General features: G+C 41.9%; 1 protein-coding gene and 1 non-coding gene across 8 annotated transcripts in view; one reads left to right on the plus strand and one right to left on the minus strand.

The window, feature by feature from the left end:
* The window catches only part of AHCYL2 (adenosylhomocysteinase like 2), a 183,665-nt gene extending 172,499 nt beyond the window's left edge, over window positions 1-11,166 (plus strand). For all 7 annotated transcript variants that reach the window (XM_065938737.1, XM_065938738.1, XM_065938740.1 and 4 more), the window contains exons 13-17: window positions 3,807-3,905; window positions 5,883-5,951; window positions 6,072-6,150; window positions 7,592-7,712; window positions 8,108-11,166. In XM_065938737.1, coding sequence (XP_065794809.1) covers window positions 3,807-3,905; window positions 5,883-5,951; window positions 6,072-6,150; window positions 7,592-7,712; window positions 8,108-8,114 — 375 coding nt within the window. In that variant the 3' untranslated portion in view covers window positions 8,115-11,166. The remainder of the gene's footprint in view (window positions 1-3,806; window positions 3,906-5,882; window positions 5,952-6,071; window positions 6,151-7,591; window positions 7,713-8,107) is intronic.
* Window positions 11,167-14,615: 3,449 nt separating this feature from the next.
* TRNAG-CCC (transfer RNA glycine (anticodon CCC)) lies at window positions 14,616-14,688 on the minus strand. The gene has a single exon. It is a non-coding gene; the product is annotated as a tRNA-Gly (tRNA).
* Between the last annotated feature and the right edge of the window lie 412 nt (window positions 14,689-15,100).

The raw sequence follows: 15,100 nt of genomic DNA on the forward strand, positions 1-15,100 counted from the left end.
CTGCTGCACTGAGACTAAACCTACTTTTGCAGGTGTTGCTAGGTAGGCCCCAGTATCTGCCACTGATACTTACCAAGAATCATCTTTCAACTGTCTTTGTGCTTTCTTAGCAGAAAATATATGACTTGGCTAAATGATCCAGAAAGGGGGATGTTTAGAATCACTTTGGAAAAGTTTACTCTATCTTCAATGGTAGTGTCACTGGGCACATAAATGAAATTTAAGGAAATAGCAAACTCAAGTAATCATAGATTCCAGAATGTTCATTCACTCCTTAGTAAATTTGTGTTGAGTTCTTGCTCTGCTCTGTGCTTAGTACTAATTGGCTGAAGAAGTAGCAGTGAACAATATGCTTGCTTTCTTAGGGCTTATATTCTGGTGTGGGAAACAGTGACTAAACAGACAGTTAATGTCAGTTAATGCCTAATACTGAAGTAAAACAGAAAGATGAGTGCATTGAGGATGCTGTTTAGTTAGGGCGATCAAAGAAGACTCTTTGAGGAGATAACATTTGCACAAAACTTGAATGACTATTCAGCGAGGATAATGAGTAAAGACCATGAGGTAGAAACGTGTTTGATGTGTTTGAGGACCAGAAAAGAGTGCTTGGCGTGTTTGAGGAACATAAAAGATGCCATTGTGGCAAGAACAGAATGGATAAGGGGATGAGGATAAGAGGCAGGCAGCGAGGAGATAAGCCATGGCTCAGACTTTAGATTTTATTCTTTGTACAAGAGAAGCCATTGGAAGGTTTTGAGCGGATGACTGATGAAATCTGACTTATGTTTTAAAAGAGTACCCTGGCTGTTATATGACGAAAACACTTATGGAGCTTGAGTAGTGAGAGGGACGATAGAAAACTCTTTTCAGTATTTCCAGCAACAGAAGGTAGTAGCTTGGGTTAGATGGATAAACAATGGAGGTGGTTAGAAGTGATGTGAAGGTAGCAGTATATTGTGAAGAAGTGATATATTGTGTAGCAATGGGATTTGCTACATGGACTGGATGCAGAGTGTGATAAAAAGAGAGGAGAATCACTGTAAGTTAACTCAGCAAAACTGCAAAGGAGAGTGGCTTGGTAAATTTTTATCCAGATTTTTTAGTGATAAAAAATGTAAGGGTCTTTTTTTGTGTGAAAGAATTTACAGTTAACCTAACCTTGAAACATTGACTGCTGCATTTTTAAGATGGAATCGCTCATGGAAAGAGTGGGAAACCTATGTTATTTTCTGAAAAATAAGACCATGAATACTCAGGGAACCTGTGATGGAGATTGTGCTCTCGGCTGCCTTTTGGCCAAGTCTTTCTTTCACATACTTCCTTTCTCTTGAAAAGAGACCTGCTTACCCGTATGTGTCACACAGACAGCCTGTATGATTGTAAGCTTCACAGTTCAAGTAGCTAAACCATTATGTGCACATGCTTTGAAAGTTTTTGCCAGCCAAAGAATTACCACCTGAGACTTGCTACCAACTCCATGCTTCACAGGACTAGAACCACAGTTGTTCTTGGCTTTACAGTGGGATGTACACCTAGTTCGGGAAGGGAGTGAGCATAGGGAGTCTTTTTCCTGGTAGATTGCTTAGTGACTATAAATTCACAGAAAAGGCATTGGATGTCTTTAAGCGAAATTCTTGTAAAATTGCTAGCCATAGGAAATGCTTCTCTCAAGGAGTGTGAACGGCAAATAGACTTCAGTAGATTATTGGAGTCGCCTGGGCAGTGCCAGGGGTCACTTAACCAAGTTTCTCTTCAAACACCATTTGAAACCCTCAGGTCTTTTGCTTGCATCATAGCCATCCCAGTTCTGTCATAAGTCGCCTCTACTAAACATTGATCATTTTATGATGTTCCTAAGAAGTTCCCTTTTCTTAATTCCACCATATCTTTTTTTTCAGGGAATACTTCCTAAAACAAGAGACTCTTATCGTCATTGTGTTGGCTCTTTACTTCCACTCACAAGGATTGCTTGTCCCGTGGAAGATTAGGAATATAAAACACTAAGAACTTGAAATACCTTAAGTCCCATTATCTCAATGAAAAAGTTGCCAGTGTTACCAAGGAGTATCTCTTGTCTCTATATGGTTATTGTCCTCCATGGTAATATTTCTGAAAGCTAAGGAATTACTTTGTATATCCTTCACTTCCCAAAATGGCCTATTTATTAAAATTCTTTTTAAATTCTATTTACAGTGTTTATTTATAAAATTTCTCTTTAAAATTCTATGCTTGCTTAATTTAAAATTCAAGCAATATATTGATAAATATATTTTAAAGAAGTAAAAAATTTACAAAATTGAGATTATAGTATATTATTTCTACAACTAGATTTTTTTCACTTAACAATAACGTATAGTGTTCTTGTTAACAAATACAGATCTACTAATTTTTTTTAAGAATTACATTATATTCCATTGTATGGAATTATCCTGATTTACTTAGCCATTCCCATGTTGATATACATTTTTTGCTATTATAAGTGATGTTGAGCTAAACATTCTTGGGCACTTATATTTCTGAACTTGAACAAGTATTTCTATAAGATAGAAACCAGAAGTGAATTTGATTGGGCAAAGATTAGGTAAATAAATAATTTTGTTAGCTACTGCCAAATTGCCCTCTAGAAAAGTTGAATTAATTTATGAAACTTGACATCTCAACAGATTTTATATTTCCCATTTACCTAATAAAGAAATGGTCCAGACCGTTAATAAAGTCCTAAATATACTGAATATAATTATATGTCTTTCTTTCCCACTAGATTAGTAAAGAAAAGATACAGTCTCTGTCAATAAACAGCTCCAGTAGGGGAGTCCACAGTTTTATCTATAATAGTGTTCTTTGCTGAAATGCCTAGAATATAGTATACATTCTAGTAAATGAATGTTGTATAACTAAAGTGTTTCTCTTTATTTGTCTGAAACCTACTATTTGGCAGAATTTCTCAGTGTTACCACTTGAGCCAGTGGGTAGTCTTAAGAGTACAGACTCCCTTTCTATTTTAGGCATTGCCTCTTGGAAGAAGGAAGTTGTGGTCTTAAGTCTAAACCCTGTGACTGTTATTTGATTGCTGCTGTTAATAAACTTAACATTTCTTCTCTTGTCCTCGGAATATACACTATACAGAAATGGAAGGAGGGTGAGCCATTGGGAGCTTTATTCTACCATGAAGCATTGCTCTAAAGGCTACCTCACATTTGCACCTAGGTCACAAAGCTTCTGTAACCTTAGGGTGAACCACCCTCATTGAGAAGGTGGAACCTGGGACATTGGAACATGAGGGCAGAACCCTGGGCCCCCGCATGCTCTGTGTAGGGCATTCAGCCTTCTCTAACTAATCTCACTCAGCTCTGACCCTCCTTTTCCTGTTTCTTCAGCACTTACGTGTTCAGTTTGCACTGTATTAATTTGCACTGTTTGCATGCTGCTTCATAAGTATTAAAGGCTTTTATCCCCTCACAAATGTTTTGTTTTGTGTCCCAAACCAAAGCACAAGCTTGATGAAGGCAGAAACCATGTCTTTGGTTTCTTTTGTATTTTCCATAGCACCTTTTACTGTGCTTAGCAGAGAGTTGGTGCACAGTATATGTTGTGGAATGACATCCTGAGTGATCCCTCCCTTGGCTGGGCCTAAGATTAAGTCCCCTGAAATGGAACAGTCCTAAACAACCCAGGACAGGTATTCTCCATCTGGCATGTTGGTTGCTTCTTTCAACTTGCTATTTGAAATGACTCCCTTCAACATCTTTCCATTCAAAAAGTGGGACATGGCACAGCTAATGATGTGCTTGCTGTATGTGTTCCAGGCGAGTCTGCGGACACCAGAACTGACGTGGGAGCGAGTGAGATCCCAAGTTGACCATGTAATATGGCCTGACAGCAAGAGGATAGTATTGTTGGCAGAGGTAAGATCTGTGGCTGGTGGAGAGATTCACCCCTGGCAGGAGAAACTGCAGTACCAGGTCTCCTCCCCCTCACGTTCTCTCACACTTTCAACTCCTCTTAAGAAGAGGCTTAACTACTTTACCGAATGGATTTTATATCTAATTGTGAAAGGTTTTTTCGTTCAGCAATTAAGAAAACTATTTTGGTTCCCCACTTTTCACCAATTATGCTGTCTCTCCATGTCACTCTACAGGTTGAGTCAGACAATGACATTACTGTAGAAGGAATTAACGGGTAGAACCATTGACACTTTGAGTGATGCTTACAAGGAGATAATGTCATTTGTGGGATAGTTTAATCAGTAGGCACAAAGTAGATATTCCTGACTGTAACTAAGACAGTCTTAGGCAAACTCAGGGAAGGTCATGTCTTTGCTAATAGATCCCTTGTTTCTGAGTGTCCATTCCCCTAAGTTGAGCCAGTCAATTATGTACTGGTTGTGTGATTGATCGTTCGCTATGACTTCTTCTGGGCTTCCCTGGTGGCTCAGCTGGTAAAGAATCCACCCACAATGCTGAATACCTGAGTTTGATCCCTGGGTTGGGAAGATCCCTCGAAGAAGGGAAAGACTACCAATTCCAGTATTCTGGTCTGGAGAATTCCATGGACTATGTAGTCCATGGAGTCGCAAAGAGTTGGACATGACTGAGTGACTTTCACTTTCACTCTCATGACTTCTAGTTCAGCCTTCCTCTTGACTTCGATTCCATTTTTTTTTCTGGCCACACCTCATGGCATGTGGGATCTTAGTTCCCCAGCTAGGGATCAAACCTGCAACCCTTGCGTTGGAAGTGTAGTCTTAACCGTTGGGCCACCAGGGAAGTCCTGCCTTTTCTTTCCACTTAGACTTCCATGTCAGTGTTTGGCCACGTTTCCTTTCTTGACAGTTTCTCTTCCCTATCCTAGATTTTTGACAGCTGTAACAATGCCCCCTGTTTTTACCTTGACACTTTTCTCTTCTTCAGGGAAAGATACCAAAGTTACAAGGAGAATACTAATACTTTCCTTAGTTTTGATCTTCAGTCTTATTTCTTAATTAAAGAAACAATATAAAAATGTGAAATATATGCTGTATTCACCTAAGGACCTTTAAATTTTTGAGTATTCTGCCTATTCTCTTCACCTTTTCTCACCTTCTCAAATACTTTAGGGCATCTATAAAGTATATACAAGAGGATGTACAGGGAGAGGATGAGCATTGTTAAGTATTCACTGACTGCTTTAAAGTCAGCCCACTGTCTGGTGACTTATTTCTAGTTGCCCTGAGAGGTTCCGTCTAGTAATTTTGGTGACAAAAGCTAGCACCACAGTTGTTTTTGGCTACTATGGTTGAGCAAAAAACTATGGTCAAGCTTCCTAGGAAATAAAGTAGTAAAGGATGGCATTGGGGTAAGGTTCTAGTCCTTCTAACTCTCTGAATCACCCACTGGAAATACATGACTGCCCTTGAATTCAGGAGAACCAGGCTGAAGAAGAAGCACAGAAACTATCGCAGCTTCCTAAAGCAAAAAATATCTCCCATCACAACCTGGAGAGATTGCCCTTGAATTTGACCAGACCATTGTTCAGGACATTTTTTCAAAGGAATAGCAATGCCCCAGAAGGAAGATATTCTGTAATAGAAAGTAAAAATTCAAGGGAAATATACCCTTCCATGGCATAAGCCTGTGTCAAGTAACCACCTCTATTTTTTTTTCTATTCCTTTTTACATAAACCTAGAGATCTTTTATCTTGTTACCTTCATCAGATTTTCTGGAACTTTTTAACATTTCACTCAAAGGTCAATCAGTTAATTTCCACTGATTGAGCAACTGCTTTTTGTCCAGCATTTTAGTTGAGAAGTGTTTGGAAAACGGCAGTCATGTTCTTCTCACATTGCGCCAACTCAGAGACTCCATCTAACCAACCTCTGTGTGTGTTAACCCTTGCACTCTAGGGCCGTCTGCTGAACCTAAGCTGCTCCACAGTGCCTACATTTGTGCTCTCAATCACTGCTACAACTCAGGTAAGGTCTCCAGAGTGGGGAAGCAGTGGGCTGGAGAGGGGCCCTAGCCTATGAGGGTTTCACTTGATACAGGGTAGGTTGCTGTGAGTGGCCTGTCAGCATCCATCTCTGCTTTTCTAGGCTCTAGCCCTGATAGAGCTCTACAATGCTCCTGAGGGTCGCTATAAGCAAGATGTCTACCTGTTGCCCAAGAAAATGGGTAAGCATGAGCTTTTTATCCTCTTCCTTACCAAGTAACTCAGAGTCAGAGACTAAGTGAAGTTGGGGGACATTATATTTCTTAGGAATAAAAAAAGAATATTTTCATCTTGTGAAGTAGGAGCTAAACTCCATCCCCAGTTGATTTATCACATTTTCCAAATAGGTTGCCCTGATGAAGTCAGGACATTTTGCTGTGATTTAGTTTATCTGTCTGAATTTTCAGGACTTTCCCAAAGTGTCTATTATACAAGAAAAGAATCTCAAAGGAAAAAAAAAAATCTTCCCCCCAAGAGAGAGGAAAATCTTGTGACATCTGACTTACTCCAGTTCTAGGCTGCTGAATAGCCCCTACCAAACTTTTCTACTCCCACCTCCTAACTCTGACCCTGTTATTTCAGGCCAAAGGAAAGACTCTGGACACCTTCTGTTAAGAGTTTAATTATGTGGCTGTTTCGTATAAGAGAAGCATTAAACTGCCTTCAATTTTTAAAGAATACTGCCTCAAGCGCCTGAACTGATAGAGTATGTTTATAAACTCCCAGACCAAAGATCGGGGGAGTAGAGTAAATCAGCTTCTGGTTTTGTTTTGCTTTAGCATTAGATGCACAGCAACTGTGAGCAGTTGATATATTCTCCCTTTAATAGATACTTTGGATGAATATAAAAAAGTCTAATAGTCCATAACTGAATGTTTAATGAAGCTAGGGAGACCAAACCAATACATAGGAAGTGACACAAAATTCTGAAAAAGTAATATGTATTTAGGTAAGAGAATATAAATAGAAACCCCTAAGAACCAGGGGGACTGAAAGCAAAGCCAATAGTGTAGGATCCTCAGTCACTCTTTTCAGAGCTCCACAGGTGTCAGTTTTCCTAAGTGACCCAGAGTATAAAGTTTAGGGCAGAACTAACGTCGGAGCTTCCTGTTTTTTAGTCCCTCAACTCTCCCATCCTTTCTTTTGCATACTCAGGCTGATTTGCCGCTTTCATTTCTCTCTCACTTTTCTGTGGAGAAGGAAAGGTTCCAGGCTGAAATAGCTTGTAAGGAAGAAATGTTATGCCTTTGAAAAGCACTGGGCTTAAGCTCAAGCAACCATTCCTTAGAATTGGGGTCCAGTGAGCAAAAGTTGAGCTCCAAGAATTAGAAGGTGTCTTGGGACATTCTCTGGCTCAGATGGTAAAGAATCTGCCTGCAATGCAGGAGGCCCAAATTTGATCCCTGGGTTGGGAAGATCTCCTGGAGAAGGGAATGACAGTCCACTTCAGTGTTCTTGCCTGGAGAATCCCCTGGACAGAGGGACCTGACGGGCTACAGTCCATGGGGTTGCAAAGAGCCAGATATGACTGAGCGACTGACACTTTTCTCTTTTTAAGGCTGGAGAGAACAGCCAGACAAGAGGCATGAATGCTTATACCGGGTCTTGTGTGATCTGTTTCAGATGAGTATGTGGCCAGCCTACATCTGCCCACCTTTGATGCCCACCTGACTGAGCTGACAGATGAACAGGCCAAGTATCTGGGGCTCAACAAAAATGGGCCCTTCAAGCCCAATTACTACAGGTACCTTGAACTCCCTAGAAATGGGGAAGCCTAGGTAGTCATGAGCTTCCTGCACTGGAATTGGTCTTGGCATCCATCACCATGTTTCCATGAACTCAGAAAAATAAACCCACTCTCCCCACTGCCACCCCCAAAGGATTCTTTGAGGTGATGTCCAAACATGAAATAATGTTCCCTTTCTTGATTTGTCATTTTATCTTCTTGATATGATGTTTACCCCTGTCTAGAGAAAAGCTGGCCTTTTTCATTGATGTGAAAAAGCACTGCATTTATCTACCCTCACCACACACGCCAGAAAAGTGCCTGCCTCCTCGTTATACCTTCAGGCAGTCTCTTCATGTGCCAGCATCCCCACAAGCTGATAACATCAGTCTCATCTTTCTTTTTCCCTGTAGGTATTAAGTTCCTGTAACTCAAGCTGGAAGTTTTAAGGAATAGAACTCCTATACTGGAAAGAACCCAGCAAACTGCTTCTCCAATAAGCTGCCCGCTGTGCTCACCCTCTATGTTAGGTTATTTATTTATTAAAATCTAGAATCCTGTGCCTGTCTCCTCGGCCCAGAGTGTGGTTGCTGTCCCAAGGGCTGTGAGAGCCGCAGGGGACAGGCTGAGGAAGGAAGGAAATGGGGTTCCCGGTGCATCTTTTGCATCATTCCCCACTGACTCAGAATCCTCAGCACTGGTCATCGTTCTCTAGTCCAGGCTCAGGAGTTCGTCTGTGGATTCCAGACTCCTTGTTTTCTGGGGTTTTCTGGAATAAATTTTTAGCAGCTGCCTTTCTCAGCTTTGGCCCTTCCCCAGGTGAGGCCTTTAGGAAGCCATTGAGTTAACACTGCCTGGGTTCCCAGCCTTGACCCTCTCTATCACTGCCTTCTTTATAAAATGGCTGGGAAGGAAGGAGTGTTGTGTCTTTGGCAAACTGCACCGAGATCTCAGCTGTGCCTGTGCTTCCTCGGAGTCTCCTTCCTTACCCAGGACTCCTTTTCTTCCCCTTGAATATTTATGTCCATTTTAACACTTTCAGGTTCCAAGAGGAGTGTGCCTCTACTATTTCCTCAGCAGCTCTGATGTTTGTCAGATATTTGTTTTGCCATCTTTCTAACCCACCTAGCCTCTGCTCAGGAAGTGAGGGCCAGCCCCACTGGGGCCCATAATTTTACTTCCTTGTCATTTAACTGGATAGTTTCCCAGGAGGCCCTCTCCAGATTGGCACTATCTCAGAAAAAAGGAGGCTTGTTGTGAAACACTGCTTCCTGAAACTTCCTTCGATTGCCTAAAACTCCTTCTAAAGCTGAGCAGGAAGTGGCTTACTTTCCAAGGGACCCGGGAGAGCAGGGCTTCAGAAATGCAGCCCACAGCTCAGCACCCTAAAGAAGCAGAATATATTTGTCTCCTGGGAAGGGCTTTGAAGCTTAACTGGCTAAGCTATCCAGGGAAGACACTGTAAACTGAATCCATGTGATCACAGCTCAGTTGACTAATTTGAACCTCATCAAATATTCATCCCTTTGGCCATTGCCATTGATGAAACTGAGATCTAATATCTCTGCAATTTGGTCTGTGGTCTTTCTTTTCTGCTGGGATATAGCTTTATGTTCTGCCCTTTTCTATCTTGGGATTCTGTGTTTTGGAGGTAGTTTCTTAAGTAAACTCCGAAATTACAAAAAAATGTAATATGAGCAGCCTGAAGTGTTGTGTCCCACCTAAGAGCTGAATTCCTTTTGGAGACTGACCTGTTAGTCTGAAAGTTTCCATTGGGACCAGATTGGTTCCAAGAGGTAAAGTCTGGAGTGGCCCTTGGTATCTGGAATGAAATCAGTCCTTTTTCCCTCTGCCAACCCTGTTTAACACTCTCAGTTTTCTTTGTTTGTTTTTCTGTTTTTTCCCTTATCCTGGGCTGCCTCAAAGTCTCAAGACTAGGGTGACTCAAGGAAACACCAGACCACCCAGGATCACCATAACCTTCCCAACCTAATTCTGCCCTCCAATTTCTACCTTCTCTAACTTCTCCTGGTCTTCACATATAGCCACAGAGCTAGTCTGGAAATGACCTTCCTTTTGGAGGTAGGAAGGTGGACCTTAGCTAAATGGCTGTTTGCCTCATTAAACAGTACAGTCTCAACCCATAGCATCTGGTTCCTCAGAGGCCATATATCTTAGCAAGTACTGGAAAAATGCCACATACATGGCTATATTTTTTCATGGAGAAGATCATAAATGTTGAAAATTCCACTAGGCCATTCAGTTCTTCCTTTTGCCTACCCAGTTCTGGCTTTTGTATTAAGTAACTGAATTAATTGCAGAAGATTCAAAAGATGAGATTTTTCATCTCATCTTTTATCCAGAGATGATTCCATTAGGCAGATATCTGGACCCTAGCCTATTATGTTCCTAAGCCAAAAGTCATAACCTGTTGTTTCTCAGCAAAGCCTGGCAGCTGCCTGTGGAACCCACAAGCATGTGCTGATCCTGTCAGCGCATACTCCACCTTGCCATGGTGAAGAGACCATTCCACATGAAAAAGGAACCACATTGGGCTTCTAGATTAGGTTGCCCATGTTGCTGCCCATGGTGAGGTGTTTGCCTCTGAGTTTCAGGTGATCACCATCCTTTCTTTCTGGGGACTCTGTGTCATAATCATTAATGAGAAGGAGGTCCAGGCCTCCTGAGTATTTGGGTTCTACTTTGGTGTTAGAATTCGGTCATTATTCTTTCTGCCCAGGTAATCAGAACAAAAGTGTCTTCTTCCCTCACTTAGATGCATCCTAGGTATCTGGATGCATCTTAAGCTCTCACCTTAAATGCATTTCTAGGCATCTGGAAGCCTGGGAAAGAAGATTAATGATCTCTTTATATGTGGCTCTGGCCTGTGAAGTCTTACCATTTTCTCTGCAATGAATTGTGCTAATTTTCAATGTTTTTTTTTTCTTTTTTTTGCTTTCTTAATAGAAATATTTTCTTTTTCTCATTTAAAAAAAAAGGTATCTGGTCTACCTTCTCTCTGCCCTCCTGGCTCCTAATCCTCCCCTCCTATATGAGCACGGCTCCCCATGGCCACATGCTCCTACGAAGCTTTTCTGCTGCTTGGCTTTTCTCCGAACAGATTTGAAATTGCTGCTCCTGTGGTTTTCTCCAAATTAACTTTGTCATTGTTTTAAAAAAAAGAAATCAAGATGCATTGTTGCATTATGCTTTTTTAATAAAGGAAAATTACAGAAAAAAATAGGCAACACCAGCAAATTATATGTGGACAAGTTCTAAACTATATATACATACATATATATATATAAATAATCATCTAGTTCTCATTGTCATCTTACTGAAAGGAAATAAAACCTCTAATGATTGCCATTTCTGAGAGGCTCTTGGAAATCTTTATGTCTAAGTGATTGTATTAGATCAGCAATAATGAATATGTAATCTCAAAAGATAAATAAAATATTCTTAAAATGGATTCTGGTGCTGATAGTATTCCTTGCTTCAGTAAACTAGGAATTCAGAGATGAGAGACGTTTCTGGGCAACGGGCTAAAGAGCCCACTGTGGCGCAAGGATATGAAAAGCTGAAGCAGTTACCAATAGGCAGCCTTAGCCTTGAGTCCCTTATCCCATGGTGGATCACTCCAATCATAAATGTCACCCTCCCCCCACTGCCCACCCTGTTATGTGTATAAAGAACCTGCTTTCTTGGAGCCACCCCTCTGGGGAGTTGAGACATACAGACTTAAGGCAGAGAAACTAAATAAAGCCTGGTTCTTGGTTCCCCAAGCCCTCCCTGTGCTGCCCTTAGCTGGAGAGCACAGAAAGGCAACATCCTATGGTTTGGGACCAAACGCCCCTGACTCGAGGATGACTGCTACCTCTAACCAAAGAGAAGAAAGGAATCTAGCAGAAAATTGCCTCTAAGTCAGGTTTTGCCTGACTAAATCATAACCAGAGGATCAGTCCAGCTACTTGTTCTTTCTCATTTTGAGAAATAGCCACTAAAGATAGCCACTTTATTTGACAACCTAAACTAGTTCTACATCCTGTATGCAAGATGGTTTCTTCCCTATCAGAATCTCACGCCTCTGTGACCTCTGTATCTAAACTAAGGGCCATGGGGCTGGATAAACTATCTTGCTACTCTACTGGGAGTTGAGAAAGAACAAGCAGTTGAATTCATCCCCTGGTTATGATTTAGTCAGGTAAAACCTGCCTTAAAGACAATTCTCCGCCATGTTCCTTTCTTCTCCTTGACTAGATGTAGTGGTAAAGTAATTGGTAATGGCTCAAAGCTGACCCTTTCTCAAAGCAGATGCAGCAGCTAGCAGTGGAGACTGTGAGCCAGCTATAGGGTTTGCTCTGCTGCAGCAAGGTTTGCCTCTTGTGAAAGATGGAAACTTGAGTGCCTCGGTCTTAGTTTCAGGTTCACAGGGTCCTTCCAGGCTACCCACTGCAGTGCAGTTTCTCTATCTTGTAGTATTGTGGAAAGAGCTTGGGGTCAGGCTGACTTGACCAACTCTACCATTTACAAGTTGTGTGACTTAGCCAAATTATTTGACCACTCAGAGCCTCAGTTTTCTTGCTTGTCAAATGGATAATGTTTATCTCCTAAAGATTTAATGACCTGATTTCAGTTTTAAAATACCGCTTAAAGATCCAGCAGACACTCAGACACCTAATTGGTATAAAGACCAATTCCTTGTCTCAGTCTAGGGCCCCTCAGCCTCAGTTGCCTTATTACAGCCACATGTGTTCTTGGTGGAGCGAAGAGGGTATTCTATCCTATTTTTATCCTATTTTTATCCTGACTGCCTGATATCCTCAAAGCTAGGTATTTTAAGACTTCCTGCAATGTTATTTTTAAGCTTTTTCAGTGCTGGGTGTTATCTATTTAATCACAAATCTGACCTCTGGATTAAAGTGGAGTGCTTATGGGGGAAATGGGCATGTTTGGTCCTTGTAACTATACCTATTTATACCTCTCTCTAGCCCTCTGCCAGCAGCCTCACAATACCTAAGTTTTGGGACAGGAAAGTGGTAATGTAGTTTTAAAAATAACTCAGCATGGGAGCCATCTCTGTAAGATGTACACCAGCCCCTAATTAGCTCCAAGGTTTATTTATGGGCACCTCTGTGATCAATGATGTTGATGGCTACCACTCCTTTGTTGACAAATAAGCTAAAAGAAACTGTGTGTGCCAATTCGGTGGCCTACAGTTTCAATTTTAAGTTAATCTGTGGTTCCTTGTTACTTCTTCCAGTAGTTGTTTCCAGATATCTTCCTCCTTATGATAAGTTCTAAAAGTCTGGGCCTCTAATGATCAGATAGATGTCTGATCTTCACTGTCTCCCATTCGAGTGCAGTGTAGAAAAGATACTGGAGTGAGGTCTCTCCCCATGCTGATTCTTTGTAATCTCCATAGCACCACTTTTTAAAACCCCATCTCCCCAAGTGAAGCCAGATGGAGCTCTAGGCTCAGCAAATGGCTTTACAGAGATGCCAGAGAGGGTCTGACCACTGTCCTCAATTCTACTCCCAGTTGAAGATGACTCTGCTCCCTTTGCCTTCAAGATAGGTCAGAAAAGGAACGAAGACTCCAAAGGGGCCACTTCCTGTCTGCCATCACTGTTGGGGATCCTGTTGATTGACTAGACTCAGAAGAATATGAAGTTCTGAGCTTGTCAATCCTAGAGCTCTGACTGCTTAGGAGGAGAGGTACAAGGAAAGGGAAGGTAGAAAAATTAACTCTTTTATTAAGAAGCCTCAATGGGTTGTGCTGTGGCAGGCCTACCACACTGAAGCAGTGATGAGCTAGGCGTGGGTTGTGAATTTTAAAGCAGAGTATGAATCTTAAGAGCTTAACAAAATTTTACCCTGAAAAAAAAAATTTCCAAAATCAAGTAATTTAGGCCTTGAGCCAGAGACTTTCTTGGAAATTTGTATCAATTCAATTCTGTTTAAACCAGTGGGTCTCAACCACAGATTTTGCCCCTCAGGGGACATCTTGCAGTATTTGGAGACATTTCTGGTTGTCACAAGTAGGGGGAGGGTCCTGCTGGCATCTTATGAAGAGAGGCCAGGGATTGTGCTAAGCATTCTACAACGCACAGGGCAGCCCCCCACAACAAGACATTGTTCAGTCGATAGTACAGAGGAAAGCCTGTGTTAAACACAGAAACAAAGAAACACAGATGAACAAAAGCTACTCTCAAAGAGCTTATATCCAGGTTGAGGTGGGTGGAAGGTGGGGAGAGGAAAGGAAAATTATGAGTGGAAAGAGTAAGGAGGTATTGGAGACCAGGGAGAGAAAGAAACCCAGAAAGCTCCAAGGAGTGCTCTCACTCAACTCTGCCTGGATCTGTCACTTACTAATTAGCAGAAGAAAGTGTGAGGGAGAGAAATGATGCAACAAGGGGGATAATTCCTTTCGGCCCCTTACTTTGGGGATATAGTAGAAAATATGAGGATTGTGGACCCAGCCAGACTTGACTGACACTAGCACAACCTGAGTGGGTTGAGGAGGGTCAAAAGATAGATTCTCTGGAAGAGGAGGTGATGACTAAATAGAATTTTTAAGGAAGAAGCTAGCCAAGAGAAGAGCAGTTTCCTCCAGTGAGACACACCGAAACAAGATAGAATATGATACCTTGGGAACTGCATTGTGCTTAGTCTCTCAGTCGTGGCCAACTCTTTGTGACCCCATGGACTGTAGCCCACCAGGCTCCTGTGTCCATGAGGATTCTCCAGGCAAGAATACTGGTGTGGGTTGCCATGCCCTCCTCCCGGGCATCTTCCCAACCCAAGGATCAAACCCAGGTCTCCTGCATTGCAGATGGATTCTTTTTCTTTTAAAATAATATTTATTTTTACTTACTTATTTGACTGTGCCAGGCCTTAGTTGCAGCACATGGGATCTAGTTCCCTGACCAGGTATTGAACCTGGGCCCCCTGCATTGGGAGCACAGAGTCTTAGCCACTGGACCACCAGGGAAGTCCCTGCAGGTGGATTCTTTACCATCTGAGCCACCAGGGAAGCCCGAGAATACTGGAGTGGGTAGACTATCCCTTCTCCACGGGATCTTCCTGACCCAGGGATCGAACCAGGGTCTCCTGCATTGCAGGTGGATTCTTTACAAGCTCAGTTCGCAGCTGAGCTTGCGAGCTGCAAGCAAGAAGTAATTAGTCTCTGAGAGTCCTTATTTCTTTATCAGTAGTATTGGATTAATGAAAACAACCTGTCAGAGAGAGATGATAAATCTGGGAAGAGTCAAGTGCGATGTCTGGAACATAGCGGCAGTTCAACAACCTCCCTCTCCCAATTCCACCCATTCCCCTCTGGCCGCTCATTTGGGGCTTCTATCACCATCCCAGGTTGCATACATATTTACAATAAGATGCTTTTT

The sequence above is a fragment of the Muntiacus reevesi genome, chromosome 6 (genome assembly GCF_963930625.1).
Source record: "Muntiacus reevesi chromosome 6, mMunRee1.1, whole genome shotgun sequence".
Lineage (NCBI taxonomy): Eukaryota > Metazoa > Chordata > Mammalia > Artiodactyla > Cervidae > Muntiacus > Muntiacus reevesi.